Source organism: Sceloporus occidentalis, unplaced genomic scaffold (assembly GCF_023333645.1).
Source record: "Sceloporus occidentalis isolate IW3139 unplaced genomic scaffold, rSceOcc1.0.p SCAF_10, whole genome shotgun sequence".
Lineage (NCBI taxonomy): Eukaryota > Metazoa > Chordata > Lepidosauria > Squamata > Phrynosomatidae > Sceloporus > Sceloporus occidentalis.
This window is the reverse complement of record NW_028316990.1, coordinates 21,403,564-21,422,644: the sequence shown is the minus strand read 5'-3', so window position 1 is coordinate 21,422,644 and position 19,081 is coordinate 21,403,564. Positions and strand designations below refer to the sequence as shown.

Sequence of the window (19,081 nt, the reverse complement as noted above, 5' to 3'; positions counted from 1 at the left end):
TTGGGGACGATGGGTCCTCCTTCCGAGGAAATAGCAACACAATCCCATTAGCAAGGATTACATCTTTTAAGAATAGGGCAGCCTAAGCCGAAAGACTAGGACGACTCCGGTCTGATTTAGTTCCACACCTTTAAGAAAAATGCCTTTGAGAAATGCGTGGACAAGTCTTTAAATGTGTCCCGGATGTTTGCCAGGGTCCTTCGGCCTCATCCAAGGCATTTCAATGGGTTTTACAACAATCCTACGGACTGTTCGGTGCAATTTCTTTTCTGGCAGATGGAGCCATTGACCTTTGCTGGAAGCAAAGCCGGCTGGACTTTCCAAAAGGCAGCTTAAACCATCAGAGAGCAAGCGTTTCCTGCGGCACCAAATTCTCCTTTTAATATTATAGGGTCAAAGTAAGGCCTTTTCACACCAATGTAAACTCTGTTTCCGGCAAACAGTTTCTTCAACCCTTGGCTAAATTCCTTGCAAAACCCAAGTTCACGAAGGCTGAAGTGCAAGCAATAGATCTACCAGATTTTGGCCTTTTGGGGGTGTATCTACACTGCAGAAACAAAGCTTTTCGGTGCCACTTTGATTGCAACGACTCAATGCAATGGGATCCTGGGATTTGTAGTTCTGTGAGGCATCTATCCTTCCCTGTTTGAGAAAGGACATTTTATGGGGTGCAAAATTTTTATTTGGGGGGGGGTATTGCTTTGGCCTTGGCTGAATTCCTTGCAAAATCCAAGTTCACAAAGGCAGAGCAATAGATCCACCCAAATTTTGCCATCTGGGGGTGTATCTGCACTGCAGAAATAAAGCAGTCTGATGCGTGTATATGGCCTGCATCCTCCCCATACCTGAGTCCAACCAGAGTGACCAAAAAGGATTTCACGGTGGTTGCCCTTGAGCTTCTTTGAGGCGCCTTTGTTTAAGCCTCTTTGCCTTCCAATGACTATTTAAAGCCGGCCGTGAGAGTGTGACTTGCGTGCGGCTATTAATTGCAGGCTTCCTCCAGACAAAAAATTGCACAGCTTCATTCACAAAAATTCCTATAGTTTTCAAGGAGACAGCTGTGTCTGTGTTTCTTACAGTGTCGATGCACCCTGAAAAATGCTATAAGATCCCTTTGCAGACGGACATTGCAAACAGAAGTTGGGAAACTACGCATCTTTGGTTGGAGGATGTTCCAGAAGATGTCGTTTTGGATATTTTTAGAAAACTATACCAACAAATACCGCAATGTCCAGCAGCCTCTGGACACATCTGACCTGTCTCAAGAAGTCTGAAGGAGTAAGTTGCAAGAAGTACAGATAGACGGAGAGTGGCAGAAACAGTGCTGTTTTATTAGGGCATTGGTGTGCCACTGTGTGCTGTTGTTTAGGCAAGCTTAACAAGTGCTGTTTTCTATAGAGACGCCAGAGATTGCAATGCTTCTATCCCATCTGGAAACCTGCCAGCCCACCAAGTTTCCTCCTTCTGCAACCAAGGCTGCATCTGCACTGCAGAGTTAATGCGGTTTGACACCGCTTCAGCTGCCATTGCACCATCCTATCCCAGGATTTGTAGCTGTGGCACCAAAGCTCTCTGACGGAGAAGGCTAAGCATCTCACAAAACTACAGATCCCAGATTTTGCAGTTAAAGCGGTGTCAAACTGTTACTTCTGCAGTGCAGCTCAGCCCCAGATCCTGGTGTTAAAGAGCCACTTTGGCTTACCATTTGGAAGACTGCTTCCAAATACAGGCAGGGAAACCCCCTGTTTCCCAATTTCACTACAAACAGAAGGAAAGGCAGCCAATGATATCAGGATTAACAGGATTAACATCCTAAATGCACTTTGAATCAATTGCCAGTGATGCTCTGGGGCATCTCTTTCTGCTGCAGAGCATCCCATCCCTTGACTATTAGGCCAATATAACCCTTCCATTCCCTTTGTTAAATCATACTAAATAAACCCGCGTATCTGCATACATACATAATAAATCTGCAAACCATACTAAGGGAAAGATGAGTTGTCACTACAAGAAACCAGGTTTGCATTTTGTGCAAGTAAATAGTGACTTATGACCCTAAGGGTTTGGGGGAAAGTGCTGTTATGCTTTGCAAGGGTTTCTGGCTTCTGTGACTAGAGGAAAGCAGCAGTTTCCTATTACAGTGGGCCCCCGATATCCATTGGGATTTGGTTCCAAAATCCATGGATGCTCAAGTCCCATTATATACAACGGTGGAGTAAAATGGCATCCCTGGTATAAAATGCTGAACAAGGTTTGCTTTTGGGGATATTGTCAAGCCATGGTTGGTTGAATCCGTGGATGCAGAACCCAAGGATATGGAGGGCTGGCTATAGAGAGAGATTCATTGACAGTTTTCTTTTCTGCAATGATTCCCAAACTTCGGTCCTCCAGATGTTTTGGACTGCAGCTCCCAGAATCCCTTACTGTTGGCCAAGCTGACTGGGGCTTTTGGGAACCGAAGTCCAAAACATATGGAGGCCCAAAGTTTGTAGCAGAACAATAGAGAAAACTTTTGGAAGAAGAGTCAAACCACCAAAAATGCTCTATTTAGTTTCTTCCTTGTCTGCAACTTCCACAGAGAGAATCTGTTCATCGCTTTTGGGTACTGGATTCATGCAAACCAGGACAGAGTGACCAGAAGACTTGGAAACCACCTTCTCGGTCCTCTGGTCATCTGGTTTCTTGGAAGCAGCCGGTGAACCTTGACTGAGCGGAGATTTGGGTGGAACCGGAGTGGCGTTGGCATCCTACAAATATAAATGCATATAGTTGTTAGAGATATAAATGCTTCTTGTTGTTTGCACTGGGATCCTTGCTGGTGAGGCCTGTCTTGGGAGCATTGTGCTTGGGAAGGGCACTTCCAGGCCTCTGTATCCATCTATTGTTATTGTTGTTGTTGTTGTTGTTGTTGTTGTCCTACTCTGGACAATACCTCCCCAGCGAATCCCAAACTTTGGTTCAGAGGCTGGACGGACAACATTTCTCCCAGGAAGGGCTTTGATGGTGTCTTCTTGCATGGCAGAAATGGGTTGAAATGGATGGCCCTTTAGGGTCTCTTCCACCGCTAGGATTCTGTGGTTGCAATGCACAACGCATGGAAATACCAAGCGTGATGTACATTACAATGCAATATGATGCACATCTGCAAGTGGAATGCACCAACTGTGCAGTGGCAATGCATGTGCAGCCTGGTTTCTGCAATATTAATGTGAACGCAGATGCTGCACATGAGACAAAAATGTCCAGCCACTTCGTCTGCAAGGGAACTTACACAAGGATAGGACACAATGGAGGCTGGATCTCAGCCTTTGTGGATCTCCCCATTGCTAGTGGACTATCCCTGGCTCATGCACCCTCTTTCCATGTTCCAACCCATCCACAAACGCATGGTCACCTGCATGGCCTTCAGCTCTTTCAGCTTCCATCGGATGTGCGCCAGCTTCCCTTTGCCTCCCATCCTTCCGGCAGCAACCAAAGCGGCTTGGAAGAGTTTTGGGGTCCTGGCCCTCGGAGGAATGATGACCGAGACCCCTTTCTCGTCTTTGGGTTTGCTGTTGTTTTTCAGCATTCTCCTGCGACAGAAAATAGGGGGCAGTAAGAATAACATTCACATTACGCTGCATCCCTGGAACAAGTTAGAGCAATTTCCAAAATCAATTACGTACAGAATATATTTTTTTCAATGCAGAAAGGTGAGATATTAAAATAAAACACTAGCTCAGCATTTCAAGGCAGTTACTCTTCTGATGCTCTGCCTTTCTGGAAACTCTTTTTTAAAATGTCTTTTATCAAATTAACAGAATATTACAGTCAGAGGAGAGATGGGCAAAATGTATTCCCAAATCCTCTTTAGCATCTCATGGGACCCCAGTGCTCCCCATAATTCTTTTTTTTTTTTGGGGGGGGGGAGGAATTGGCATGACAAAATTTGGTGTCAAGTGTTATCTACACCCCACATTGTGAGAAACTTACGCAGCTCCAAGGCAAATCCATCATGTGGTTTTCTTGGCCATATTTGTTCAGAGGAGGTTTGCCATTGCCTTCCCTTGAGGCTGAGAGAATGTGACTTCTTGCCCAAATGGATTTCCATTGTTGAACAGGGATTCAAACCCTGGTTTCCAGAGTCTTAGCCCAATACTCAAACCACTATTCTGGCTCCTAAGCCTAGAAACATCTCACGAAATCCACTAAGAAATAGCAGACCTTCTTTTTTGGCATCCTGAGTCATGTTTGCAGATTTGCTAACCATAGATATGCGACTGAAGGGAAACTGCTGAGATAGACAAACATCTGGGCTGCGCAGATGTTCCTTGTCCTCTTCAACTATGATGGATCCAGAAAGCATCCAGTTCAGTCCCAATAACTCACCTGGCCTTTTTCCGTAGCAGCTTCTGAGACTCTGGGTAATGGACTAGGATTTCGTTCAAATCTTTCTTATCCAGGATGAAAAGGTTCGTAAAGCCATGTGCCACAACGTTCGCCGTGCGCCGATTCCCACCTCCCACGGCTAGCAGGCTAATAGGGAAAAGCAATTGATCGGTCAATCAATTGGTCAATCAATCCCAGGTGCATAGGATTGTGTCTGTAATTCAGCTGCCAACGCTTTGCTTTTGGTGTGATCCCCAATATGTTTCAGCAACAATATAAATTCATTAGCCTCTCATCCAAATGTCCAGTCGTTCCTTATCAAGAATATATTGTATCTAAGCTCTTTTAATTAATGTGCAACCTTTGTGATTAAATAAAACCCCTCTTTATTGGGGTATGGCCACTCTTACAAACTGTAAGGGTTGGATGTTCCCATGTTAGTGGGATGGTGAATCTGCTACAATGCTTTAGTCCAAACTTTAGTCTCACAGATGGCAATAATAATAATAATAATCTATCTGCACCAGACTGCCCTATCTGGATACTACTACTACTACTACTACTATTATTATTATTATTATTATTATTATTCATGTTCTGTGTGACAATGACCCAGCCTCTCCACTTCTTCACCTGATCTCTCCAAACACGGACCCAGCCTTCAACGTCACCAAAACCGTCTTGCCATCCGGACCCCCAAGAACCATGACTTGTCCGACTTGGATGATGTACATCTCTCGGCCGATTTCCCCCTGGAAAAGAGACCAAAGGCAAGAAAGGGGATTGGGGTCATGCACCACTTCCGAACCTTTCACCTAAAGGCAGAGAAAGGGTGACCCATGGGCTTCACTTGGGACCCACAGTTTATGAGTCCTCCGAACATTTTGGTCATTCCCAAGACCCCTAAACCGTGATGCAAGGAGGAGTAGGGTCCATTGGCCACAAGTGTACCTTGAACCCTCTTTTGGGGTCATTAAACTCTTCTGCCAGTCCTCCAAACCCCAAAAGTCTTTGGGAAAAATCTCTCTGGTTTGCAGATTTTGGCCTAAAGGCTGCAACCAAAAACCTCAAATTGCACGCAAAGTACACACAAATTGGATAGTTTTTGCCCAACAATGTTTTTCTGGTGAGCAAAAATATTACTCTGTATAGTTTAGAGTTTTGCAGATCGGAGATGGCAACCTCAAATCTTCTTCCTGAATCCCAAATCTTCTTCCCGAACCCCAAACATCTCAGCTGGAAAGAGATGTCAAGTCTCAATCTCATCTGGGACTTTCTCCTTGTTTTGTCAACATATTTGGGGCAATCTGAGGGTCTGGTGCAGATACCAAATTCCCCAACTTGGCTCAAGACCAGTAGATTATTAGTGTTACCTTTTTGCACACATAGTCGTTGGGTAAGTATACAACCGACCGCAGCCTCTTCAACATATCGAAGATCATTTGCCGGTCGCAACCCTGGATGAGAGATACATATATATATATATATATGAGAAAAGGAGAATCACTAAGTTTGGAGAAGGTGAGGGATGCAGTAACTTCTGTGATTGTTATCCCCTGAACTTTAAAGGATCTAATGACAAGGCGACCAGATGTCCCAACTGCAAAGGAGGGCAAGGCGCCGCAGGATGTAGGAACTTCAAGAAAAATGGAAGACATTACAAAAGAAAAACTAAAAATGCTCATACAGATATGAATTCATGCCTCATTGGAGTTTACCACATGAAGGAGATCAGGAGTTAATATCCCGGAAAAATTGGGTAATTATATGTAACGGTTTCACATGAAGTTGAACAGAACTCACCATTAAAGTGGTCACAAAGAAGCATTAATGCACATCTTTTTACTTTCAGGATTTCAGCGACAGTGCATTTCTGGGATCACTTTACGCACGCAATTGTATGTGATAATCATTGGTGCAATTACTTGCCATTTCTGCTTTATCTGCTTTAAAGGCTCTCTTTAATGCTGAAATTAGCCCCAGTGTGTTATTCATGCTCAAAATGGAGGTCAGTTTGGAACCCCTCCTGGACAAAAGGTTGAAAGGGAAGATATTCTAAGAGGTTGCCTGGGATGATGAAGCTCCTGGACTGTTTGGTGTGGTGAGGACCAAAAGTTTGGACCATTAAAGTTCTGGACTATGATCCAAAGCGGGTCTAACCGCTTTCTTTGTGACAGGAAGCCGCCAAATACCACGGCACTTAATCCAGGCTTACCTGAAAAAGTGGCACTTTGCTCACGATGCCGTAATTCACATCGATGGCAATGTCCAGCCTCATCTTCTCCGGCAACTGCATCATCAGCTCTGATTCATCTGAAGCAAAGGAGACATTGCAAAACTATTTGCACTTTCCTGTGACCAAAAGTCCTCCAGAAAAGTCCAGACTAAAACCCCAAAGAGGATTCGCTGTTCCATTAATTCAGAGTTTAGCAGGTCAACCCCAAAGTTTCTTCCTGAACCCCAAACATCCAAACTTGAAGGAGATGTCCAATCTCTCTCCAGTCTTGGACTTCCACCCGTTTTTTCAGCATATATACATAATCATGCATATATATATATATTATATTGCCATTTCTCTCAACCCTGGCCCTACGTTCTTACTGCTCTTAATAGCGAATTCCTTTAATATGGCAGGGTTGCATATTAAAACTGCAGTACAAATAACAACATAGCAACTGTTCAGAAAATTAACTTTCCACTTCAGCAGATGTAAACATGCAGCTCAGGCTGCATCATCTTCTAGACTGTAGAAATCATGGAATGTTGACACCATTTTCACTGCCATGGCTGCATCCTATGGAATTCTGGGATTTGTAGTTCTGTGAGATGTCTGCCCTTCTCTGTCAGATACCTGTGATGCCCAACCCAGCTACAAATCCCAGAAACCCACAGGAAAGCGGAGTCAAACTGCGTCATTTCTGCAATGCAGATGCAGCCTTAATGTCACTTCTAATTAGATACTAGGCAACGTAGGATATATCTGTGGAAGAGCGAAGCCCGTTTCCAAATCTTCCCCACCTCTTACCCAGCATGCCTTGCGAGTGCCACGTATATTCGTACCACGTTTTGACTCTGTTCTGGACAGAATGGGGGATTCTGTAAAAGGCCATGTATTTGACCGTATTGTCCATGCAGCTCCGATAGTAGGTTTGTCCGGCGGTGGCAGCGCCCACAACGTCCCTCATCTGCACAAAACAAAGAGCGAAAGAATTCAGAAGAGAATAGTGTTCACCTGGGATATTATCCATCTGCAAAGAGAACTTGCAAAATCTTGGGGGCTGACTGCATGAAAGGAGCTGCAGCTTTTCTGGACTCGTCGGTCTAAGTTCCTCAGATGGATGGCCTTCAAAAGCCCATGCAACAACATCTTTCACACATTTCGGTTTCAAAGATGCTGCAAGATACCTTTACGTTTTTGGAAAGCCACCTTCTTACCTGTCCTATCATAACGGAGAAAGCAAAGACGCCAGTGAAGTAGTTGAGCAACTGGAAGATGATCTCAAACAGATTGTGGGGATCCGGCAGTCCTCCGATGGTGATCAAGGTTTTGATGGCCCAATAATAGCAGCGGATGTAGCTTCGGAGAGACAAAACAGGTGAGAAAGGGCCCTCTCACCTGCGTCAGGCGCCCAGGTGCTTCTCTACTTCTCTACTTCTATCTTACAAGGAGGTGGAAAGGAGGCCACTGGAGGAAGAGGAGTACCTGTTGCCTTCCCCGTTGTAGACCCAGGCGGAGGAGCCCAAACCCTGGGAAGAGGAGGCCCAGTAATACAGGCAGCAGTTCACATGCAAACTGAAGAGCAAGTAAGTCGTGATTCTGATCACTCTACAAAGAGGAGGAAGGAAAGGATGGTGGTCACAACAGTGAACGGCGCTCTTGTGCGCCTTCGAGGGCAACCCTAAGGCGACCCTATTGCAAGACTTGTTCGGAGTGGTTTTGCCCTTGCCTTCCTCTGAGGATGAGAGACTGTGACTTGCCCAAAATCATCCAGTAATGTGCGGAGGTTCGAACAAAGGTCCTAGTCCAACATCCAAATCACTACATCACACTAGCTTCCCAGTGTATTTTGTGGTTGTGTGCCTTCTTCAAGTTGTTCCTGACTTATGGAGACCCTAAAGGGGTTTCTGTGGCTGAGAGAGTGGGACTCACCCAAAGCCACTCCATTTCCAAAACTTTGAACTAAACATGGACATTGTGCATCACACAAAAATGTCTCCATGGCTGAGCAGGGATTCGAACCCTGGTCTCCAGAGCTGCCATCCGACACTCACAAGCCCTACAACATGCGGGATCCTGTGCGTCTGTTGTGTGCCTTCGAGTCATTTCTGATTTACGGCGTCCCTAAGGCAAATTTATCCTGGGGCTTTCTTGGCAAGGTTTGTCCAGAGGAAGTTTGCCATTGCCTTCCCTGAGGCTGAGAGAGTGTGACTTCTTGCCCATGGTTTCCCATGGGTCTCATGGCCGAGCTGGGAAGCATAGTCCAACACTCAAACCGCTGGGTCACGCTTGGCTAAAATGGCACTTTTCCTGGCAGTGCTCTCCTTGGTGGAAAGAAGGCTTTGCCAACTGCAAGGAGGGATGTTCCAACTTTTGCACACTGTTTTTGCACAGAGAGAGAAGAAGAGCTGCCCCTGGGAAGAACATGGAAGTGAGCCAGGCTATTGTGTGGCTTAAAATGCGCTTCTTTCTTCCTTAATGCAGCTGAAATAGGGAAAACCACTGGGACCAAGAGAAAATGGCAGAAGCCTTTTCCAAGGAGAGGAAGAGGAGCCCAGCTCACCTGTAAACGTAAGCCTTGCTCAGGATGGCTTCCAGCCGGTTGTTGAACTCAAAGAAGGCCAGGTACTGGAGAAGAGGAACAGAAAAGGCTGATCAATGTGGAGCTTCCAGGAAGGAAGGATGGAAGCAAGCAAGGAATGCATTTGCAAAACTCCGAATCCAAGGATTCCACAGAACGGAGCTGCAGCACTTAAAGTGATGTTAAACTGCATTATTTCTACAGTGTAGATGCACCCCTGGCTTACCTTTAAGCATCGGGGCAAACGCAAGAGAGGATTCACACCGACTTTGAAGTAAAGGAAATCCAGGGGAAGGAGGCAAATGACATCCATCTGCAAAAGAACTCATCGATCAATACACCAAGCATTCCTTGCCTTTCCCACAAAGCTGGGATTTGAGGCAGTTTGCAAAAGGAAGACAATTGCAAATGAAAACAAGTGGCTAAAAACATATAGATAAATACGATTGAAGTAGCATCAACGGCTGAGAGGACAAAAACCTTTTAAAACATTGATCTGAAAGCAAGTGTCAGGATCCGAGTCCCTGTTTGTGTGTTGTTATGTTGTGTGTTAATTTGCTGTTGTCACCCACCTCATTCCAAGGGAAAAGGAAGAGAAGAAATGAAATACAGTGTGTCCTTGGTATCCACAGGGGTTTGGTTCCGGGACCATCATGAATAGCATAATAATAATAATAATAATAATAATAATAATAATAATTATTATTATTATTATTATTATTATTATTATTATTCATAAAGTGCTGTAAATTTGCACAGCGCTGTACAAAAAGAAATCCACGGATACTCAAATTCTGTCAAATACAATGGCACAATATCCCTTGTATAAAATGGCAAAACCAAGACTTGCTTTTTGGAATTCATATATATGTGTGTGTATTTTAAATATTTTCAAACTGTGGATGCTTGAATCCATGGATGATAAAAATTCTGTGGATATGGAGGGCTGACTGTAAATATATTTTTAGAATATATATTATTAGTGTAGGTTAAAATGAAGGGAAGTGTTCTCTACCTTGAAACGACGTGACTTCAGATAGTTCCTTCTCATGGCCTTTTTGTCCATCTAGAAGAGAAAGCAAATGGAAAGAGCATCAGTCTCCATTGGGCAACCTATGGTTTGATGTGGCCCATGATGCCACTGCCATTCCTGGTGGAGACATCATGATACCAATCCAAAATCGCTTTCCTGGGTCCATTCTCACATACTTCCAGACCCCTCAATGCAATGGAGAAGTTACTGCAGCAGAACAAAGGCCATCAGCCAATGGTTTGGTTTGCTGTGCATGACTTACGATGATGTCTCCTTTCTCGACAAACTGCAACCGGACCTGAAAGGCGGCTATGTCTAGAAGGTAGACGAAGTCACAGAGGTAGTCCATTGCCATCCAGTAGCAGACGTTCCCAGGCGTTTGGTAGGGAAAAGCCCAGCGGACGGGGATCAGCCAGCAGTTCCAGTTCCATGCCAGGACCACAACGAAGAGCCAGAAGACATACATCAGGTCTAAGGTGGGAGAGAAAAGCCCAGAAGATATTTAGGAATTGATCTGCAAAAGCTTATCCTGCCCAGAAGACTTTGAGCATTTGAATGTCAGACTACAGCTCTGGAGACCAGGGTTCGAGTCCCATATCTCCGCCACATAGAAACCCATTGGGCGACATAGGGCAAGTCACACACTCTCAGCCTTTTGGGAAAGCAATGGCAAACCACCTCTGGAACAAATCTTGCCATGATTTTCTTGGGTCACCATAAGTCGGAGATAACATAAGAACAAGAAATGAGCAACTATCACACCAATGCCCTGCAAAGCACTTAGGTGCACTCGTATTTGGAAATGAAGCAGGGCAATGCAGCCCTGCAAGCTATATGCAAATCATGTTAATTACTAGATCATTAGCTGTCCAGCCCATGGTTCATTTCTGGGAAATCCCTTGGTATCAATGGCTTCCCTGCTTTCTGTTACATAACTGCCCATTGCTTTGGTTGAAAGTTCCTCTGCCAACTTACTTACTGGTGAGTGGGTCGATACTACTGGGAAACTGGAATCGGATTTTCTTCCCACGGCGGAGGAAGCGCCGGCCCTTAAATGTGCAGCAAAGCATGTTGCAGGAGTCCTCCTCCTCCTTCTCTGCTTCTCCTTCCTCCTTCTTTTCTTCTGGCAGTTTCTCTTTGGATGGAGCTGCGGGAAGAACGAAAGCAAAGGGTTCGCTTCTTAACCTATATCTATGCCTCTGGGACTAACTCATTTATTTCAATTTTGGAGGATATACGGACGGAGTACAGAATCACTGCCCACAAAAAGTCTTAAAAACAAGTCATGCCAGACTAATCTTATCTCTTTTTTGGATAAAATTACCAGCTTGGTAGATGAAGAGGATGCCATGGGTGTAGTACATCTTGATTTCAGTAAGGCCTTCGACAAAATACCCCACAATATTCTGGCAAAGAATCTAGCAAAATGTGTGTTGGACAATTCTACAATTCTGTTTAAACACAGTTATACAGATAATAAGATATAGAAGGTTGCAAATTGTGATTGTTGTGTGCCTTCAAGTTGTTTCTGGCTTATGGTGACCCTAAGATGAGTCTATTGCGTGGTTTTCTTGGCAGATTTCTTCCTCTGAGGCTAAGAGAGTGTGACTTGCCCAAGGAAACCAGTGGGTCGCCATAAGTTGGAAACAACTTGAAGGTGCACAATACCCACAAGAGGAAAGAGGCCTTGGTGAGATTTTCTTTTTGGTGGCCAAAACACCCCGGCTGCCTTTTGGACTACAACCCAAAGTGAATTCCCTGCCCTACTGACCTGGATCCACCGTGGCAAAGGCCTGAATCAAAGCAAGATGTGGGAAGCCGCACTTACTGGCCCCGGGGGTTTCATCGTCCGAAGAGACGTCTGGGTCGATCAGCTTTTCCTTCACTTTCTCCGTCCGGTCCTTAAAGAGCCTCACCAGTTCTTGCAAGCGGTCATTGATCATGGCGCTGTTTTGGCTCGCGGTGGAACTGCTGCGCTCCGTAAAACTACAGATCACAAAAGGCAAAGGATAAGGCCCAGGAATGGCCTCCAACCCACATGGAAAGGGCCTCAGGACCTATGGGGACCCCAATGAGAAAACCAGATACCTCCTCCCACACTTTGAGACTTTTTTTTGTCAAATGCACAAAGGAAACAAAAACCTGAGTTTAAAAAAATGTATCATTTACCATTATTATTATTATTATTATTATTATTATTATTTATCACAAGAAGCCACAATGTTTTTGCACTGAGAGCAATAACTTTTGGGCGAAATGCCACACAGCCCTACTATGGGAGCAAATGCACAAAGTGAACAAAAACTTGAGTTTTAAAAATATGTTTATTTTATTTTTGTTATTATTTACATCATCTCATCATTATTATTACTACTGTTATTTTTAATAATATTATTATTTCCACAATGGTTTTGCGCTTTTGTCTTTTGGGCGAAATGCCACACAGCCCTTCTATGGATGCATCTACACTGTAGAAATAATGCAGTTTGAGACCCCTTTCGCTGACATAGCTCCCTCTTGGGATTTGTAGTTTTATGCGGCACTAGCACTCTTTTGCAGAGAAGGCTAAAGGCCCTGTAAAACTGCAAATCTCAGCTCCTTGGATAAAGGAAATTTGGATAAAAATGCCAAACAAACCCAGTGTCGGAGCATTGTACCTGATCTGTTCTTCTTCTCTCTGAGGCCTAGACTGATCGGTCCAAGCTTTGACTGGAGACCGTTTTGGAGAAAGGGCTCCCAGATCCTCTGCAGGGTCCTCTTCAACGTGACCCTTCTTCCTAATTTGAAAAGGAGAAAAATCCATCAGATGCAGAATTTTTCCATCCCTTTCTTCTTCCACATGCCAACCAGGGCTGACTCTGGGTGCAACTACATTGTACAAATAATCCGGTTTGACACCGCTTTAACTGCCATGGCTCCATGCTATGAAATTGTGGGAACTGTGGTTTATTTGTGGCACCAGAGCTCTCTGATAGAGAAGGCTAAATATCTTGCAAAATTGTACATCTCAGAATCCCATAGCATTGAGCCATGGCAGTTAAAGTAGTGTCAAACCGGATTACATCTGCAGTGTGGATGCAGCCTAGGAAAGAGCCTCCATTCTTACCTCTTGAGAGCCAAAGGTGTAACTGGAACCGCAAGGGTTTGGGATTTGTTGGGGGGTGAAGGGTGCGTTTGGGGGGCAAAAGCAGGGTGCCCCGAAGAGCCATGCTTCGAATCCACTTTCTGGATGTTCACCTTGGGAAAGTTACCTGAAAACAAGAAAGCAGATGAAAATGAGTCAGAAAGGAAAACCTCAAAGGCTGCTGCCACACTGCAGAGTTAATGCAGTTTGACATCACTTTGTCATCCACAGCTCAATGCTATGGCATCCTGGGATCTGTAGTTTGTTGTGGCACCAGAGCTCTCCGACGGAGAAGGCTAAACATCTCACAAAGCAACAGATTCCGAGAATTATGTATCATTATGGAATCAATTAAAGTGGTGTCAAACTGGATTATTTCTGCAGTGTGTTTTGGCACATGGAGGAGATGGGTCAAGGATGGGAATCCAGATGGACTGTAAGACCCAGCAGCCTCATCCAGCAGATCCAACGGTAAGGAAGGATGGGATTTGTAGTGCAATAACTGCATGGTTCCCACCTTGGAATAAGGCATTGTGTCTTTGCAGTCTGCATCAACGGCATCAGTTTGCATTTTGATGGCATCCCTCTTTCTTGAGGATCTAAAGCCTTTCTGAATGCGCATTGTTAGATTTTGCAAAGGAGGGTCTCTTTTGGGGGGGTGCTGCTTTGATAAGACGCATACAGAGCGCACAAGTTAATAAACTGAATGTGACGCATGGAGCATGAAGAGACAGTAAGATGAGGCTTTATGCAACCATCTCTCTGCTCTGAACATCTTCCATCTTTCTGGAAATCATCAGCAATCTAGATATGGTTTCACGACAGCTTCCCTCATTCAGCACAGAAAAAGGAGGAGGAAATGTTTCGGGAATTTTTCTCAAAATAGCCCAACAGCCACAAGGAAGACAGAGAAGCCACATTTACAACAAGAAGGAAGAACACCAGAACTTTGTGGCCTCTTAAAGATTCATTTCATTAAGATTAGGTGCCCTGTAATCCACATCATGAAATGCAGGGAAGGCAAGAAGGGGTGCTCCTAGGGTTGCCATAAGTCAGGACCTCCAAACCGGGACAAATGTAGGACAAATGTAGGATGACATTTTCAAATGTAGGACACATTTTTCTAAAAATGGAGGACACGCAAAAAAAATTGGTGCTTTTTAAAAAATGTTAATCTAAATGCATGTTTCCTAGGCATGATCAAAATGGAGGACATTTGGGCATTATTCCTAGACAGATGGCAGAAATGGACTTCCCTTTCTGGCCAAACACCCCCAACCTCCATTCCAAAACACACACGACGGCACATTTGGGCATTTCACATGGCTTTACTGAACATGGCCTCTTCCATATTTCAGAGGCTTATTCCATAACCAAACCCCTTGGGTTTAACACTTAGCATGGTTTAACATGGCTATGCATACTGAACATGTCAAGGTGGTTTCACCGTTCTTGCACCAAGTGTATAGCAATAAAAATCTCATTTTTGAGCTGGGGAAGCTGTCTTCATTTTTGCCCAAATTAGCAATCCTGCTTGTTTGTTTTTCCTTTCCTGTGAATAGGCCAAGCATGGAGGAATAAGATGGAGAAGAGAGAGCGCACAAGCAAGTGTACAGATACCACAAGGCTCTTGGGTGTTTTTGCATTGAGAAAGAAGCACAGAGGATGCAAGACAGAAACCGACGGAGGCCTCGCATCTGCCTCCCACAACAAGCACCACGCCGTGGCTGACGCTACATTACCCCGGGTGCGAGGGGAAGGCCCTTCCTTCCGAAAACCGGAGTTGGCCACGCTGGCCGTGCCCTTTCTGGAGACAAGGATGGGGATGCGGGAGGCAGGGGCTGGGCGGTGGCAGCCGCTGGGGACGTTGGGCAAGTGGTCAGCCAGGCCGCGACCGGACGGAGAGGCCATCCAAGGGTCAAGAGGCCTGTCCCGCACCAGGTGCGCCAGCGCAATGCCCCGCTGTGGCTTGGCCATGGAGCTACTAGCAAGCAAAGGCGGCGGCGGCAGGTGTCCCAAGCTGCAATAAAAAGCACAGAAACGGGTGAGAGAGGCGATGGGGGTCTCTTGCAAAGCGGCCCATCCACATTGAGAAGACTATGAAACAAATGCACACCTTTCTATTATTATTATTATTATTATTATTATTATTATTATTATTATAGTTTTAATGCAATATAAAAAACAAAACTATAAAAGACAAATGCCAACCAACCAGCAAACAAACAAAATCAAGAGTCAACAGGAAACATATTTTGGCCGTACATTTGACGGCACATTCTTTCTAAACCTATTTAAAATGATTGGTTTTAGATTATAACACAGAGAAATACTTGTACTTATACATTCCAATTTCCATCTTCCCCTGTTTTATACCTATCCTTTACTTTTGCTTATTTAGCCCTCCTTATCTTTACTCCGTAATGTTGACACTCATCTCTGTTTTTCTTTCATGTTGTTGAGTTGTCTTTCCATTAATATACTTGGATAAACTATCCCTTCTATAGACAGTATTGTCTCTGTTTCAATGCCTTGCATACAGCATTCATGCAGCTGTGATCATATAAAGGAAAGACACTTTTCTCGGTTTAGTTTAACTTTGATTCCTTCTGTTATGTTTAATCAAAACAATTCTGGTTTTAACGGTTTTAAATTTTTTCGGTAATTTTATTTTTTATATTTTTAGGCATGTTATCCCAGAATATTTTTCCTTTTTACCTTGCCACCACATTTGGTATTGAGTGCCATTGCGCAAGATGCGTTTACCTTCAGGCGCGACGGATTCGGTTCCAGTCCCTTCCTCATCCGCCTTCATTAAAAACAAGAACAAACACATTCCACATTTGCAAGACTTTCAAGTGTTTTCTTTGCAGGTAAAACCAAGAAGGCAGACCTTTAAAAAGGAGCTTTGGGGAAATGGCTATTAAAAAGCAAACCCACCTGCAGAGAAGGAGACAAAGTGGCCTTTTCCAAAGGAGCTCCTACAAGGGCCTTGCCCTCCGATTCAGCCCTAGAAAGGTAAGTAAGAGCAATGAGAATGCAATATTCTTACATGCATACATGCAGAAATCAATGGGATTTACCTACATATTGACTCACCATTTCATATGCATTTAATAGGGCTCCTGCAACTGGGACGAACTGGTAGATTTAGAATAAAAACCACTTGCTGTTGTTGTTGTTGTATTGGCTTGGATTTGGTTCCAGGAACCCTCCCCCCCCCCATGGATACCCAAATCTATGGATGCTCAAGTACCATTAAATACAATGGATAGTAAAATGGGGTCCTGCATATAAAACGGTCAAATCAAGGTTTACTTTTTGGAATTTATACACTTTTTAAAATATTTTCAAGCCTTGGATGGTTGAATCTGTGGATAAATAATTTGTGGATAAGTAGAACTAACTATATTATTATTATTATTATTATTATTATTAGGTCTTATTCTACCACATTCTGGGCTTTGGAAATCCGATTAAATAATGAGAGCTGCCGCTTCAATTTTGGGTGTTTTTCACTCCTCCCAGGAAAGAGTGAATTAAATACTCACTGGATCGTGTCATGTCTCCTTTGGAAGCATCAATGCACCCAGATTCGGACTCGCTCTGCTTCTCATGGGGACCTGGAGCCCAATTCCCTGGATGGCAATGGTTTTCAGGCTCCAAATTGCTTGCAAAGCAACGACCTCTAAGGATGCTCCTTCGTAGGCTTTTGGAGAGATTGCAATGAACCTTGGGTCCTATTAAAACAGACGGAGCAATTCTGCCAGAGGCGGCCGAGGGACCAGAGAGGGTTGCTGCCGGTTGCCAGGAGAAGCAGAGCAGTTGCTAGGGAGAAAAGCAGGTCACCGGGAGATTTGGATTGGTGGTTGCTAGGCGCCCCTTGGCATCATCCCTAGCCAGCATGCAAGGCCATCTTCCCTGCTCAAGAGGCGGAAAAGTGGCCCTGGGATCAAGCATCCCAGAAGACCCCTTTCCCCATCTCTTTGGATGGGTCCTAGATGGCAACGGCCATCTTCCACATCCAGAACAGTCAAGGGCCATGCTGTCTGGGAGTGATGGGTAGGTAGTCCCTTACATCTGGAAGGGCACTAGGTTTAGGGACGGCTGCTGTAAGACGACGGGTGTGGAAATAATAATGCCATTTGACACCACTTTTAACTGCCACAGCTCCATCCTACAGAATCCTGGGATTTGTAGTTTTATGGGACATTAGTACTCCTTGGCAGAGAAAGGCTAAAGACCTTGTGAAAACTACAGAATCCCAGAATTCCAAAGGATAGAGTGACAGCATTTAAAGTGATGTCAAACTTCCACAATCCAAGATGTAACTCTGCATCATTCCCAGGAGTTGTTGTTGTCGTTGTGTGGCTTCAAGTGGGTTTCCTACTTATGGCAATACATCAGTAGTACATCATTAGCACCAGACTTTGCTTGTTAGTTGGTTAGGGACTTTCAGTGTGTGCAAGGGTGCATCGCCTTCAGTTGAGCCCTGGTGGCGCAGTGGTTCAATGCCTGTACTGCAGCCACTCACTCAAAACCATAAGGTTGCGAGTTCAAGACCAGCAAAAGAGCTCAAGCTCGACTCAGGCTTGCATCCTTCCAAGGAGGTCGCTAAAATGAGTCCCCAGATTGTTGGGGGCAAAGTAGCTTACAGTTGTAAACCGCTTAGACACTGCTTAGGCGGTTTGAAGCGGTAGATAAATGAAGCTTGTTTGTTTGTTTGTTTTCTTTTGGCTCTCCAGGTTATGACTCACCCAAAGTCACCCTTTGGGTTTCCATGGCTGAGTGAGGATTCAAATCCTGCTTTCCAGAGCAGAAGCCCAGTGCTGAGCTGGATCGGGAGATCTCCCTGTTTATCTGATAGCAATGTCTGCCTCTGTGCTAAACCCATTTGCTCACATTCATTGGGGGCCTACGAAGAGGAAGGGTCCTCCTTTCCAGCTGCTGTGCAATGCAACCCAGATGATACCTGGATGCCCACTCATGGCAAACCAATGCCCATTGGGTGCCCTCCAGCTTGCAATGCCATTGCACATGGTAGTACTTGATCCCAGTTTGCACCAGCATTGAGTGACCAGATGGGACTGGTCAAAGACTCCCATCCATTTTGTCTTTGCTTCCTACCTCTGCTCTTCTCTCTGCTCCATGCCAGGCTGGGTTCGTGGACTTGGGGGGGAACCCAAGGAAGGCTCCCCTTCACTGGACCAACGCATCACTTTCTGGTGGATGGTTTGGCTTCCTCCTCCTCCTCCTCCTTCTTTATCCATGAAGCATCCCAAATCCATTCGCTTCTTGGGAAGGGTGCAAACTGAAAGGCGATTAGGGGGATGGCATGAAAGACGTTGCTAAATAAATATAGAAGGTCTGTCTGGTGGAAAGTGGGACGAACATGTTTCTTGTGGCTTCAGGGTGCATCTACACTGGGGAGGTAATGCAGTCTGACACCACTTTAAAGTGCTGTTGTTTGTCGTTGTTGTGTGCTTTGCAGTCGTTTCCGACTTATGGCAACCCTAAGGCTCAGTTATCATGGGGTTTTCTTGGCAAGATTTGTACAGAGGAGGTTTGTCATGGCCTTCCCATAACCAGCAGTTATGCAAGAGAAAGCACAATCGTTGTGCACAATGGTGCAATACTGAACAGTGGAGCTACGCTTGCACTGCCATTGTGCAACCGCAGTTTTGGGATCTTCATCTAAGATCACTATTGCCTTCCCAAATTTTTCATTGTTGAGTTCCCCCCAAATAAAACTCTGTC

At 44.8% G+C, this 19,081-nt stretch overlaps 1 protein-coding gene across 3 annotated transcripts; it reads right to left on the bottom strand.

Annotated features, from left to right (window-relative positions):
• Positions 1-1,317: 1,317 nt before the first annotated feature.
• Positions 1,318-19,070, bottom strand: CNGB1 (cyclic nucleotide gated channel subunit beta 1). 3 transcript variants are annotated; one of them, XM_089477150.1, is made up of 20 exons: positions 18,452-19,070; positions 16,265-16,334; positions 16,091-16,133; positions 13,307-13,451; positions 12,858-12,977; positions 12,029-12,186; positions 11,180-11,347; positions 10,463-10,671; positions 10,183-10,233; positions 9,394-9,480; positions 9,150-9,214; positions 8,072-8,194; positions 7,804-7,945; positions 7,394-7,553; positions 6,584-6,681; positions 5,742-5,825; positions 5,002-5,120; positions 4,369-4,515; positions 3,395-3,572; positions 1,318-2,747 (listed from the first exon to the last, which is right to left on the bottom strand). In XM_089477150.1, the coding sequence occupies exons 1-20, from the start codon at positions 18,610-18,612 to the stop codon at positions 2,544-2,546; spliced, it is 2,532 nt and encodes an 843-aa protein (XP_089333276.1). In that variant the 5' UTR covers positions 18,613-19,070; the 3' UTR covers positions 1,318-2,543. The 3 variants fall into 3 exon arrangements, with proteins under 3 accessions (XP_089333276.1, XP_089333277.1, XP_089333278.1); XM_089477151.1 differs by lacking the exon at positions 18,452-19,070 and adding an exon at positions 15,067-15,344 and having other exon boundaries at positions 16,265-16,300; XM_089477152.1 differs by lacking the exon at positions 8,072-8,194.
• Between the last annotated feature and the right edge of the window lie 11 nt (positions 19,071-19,081).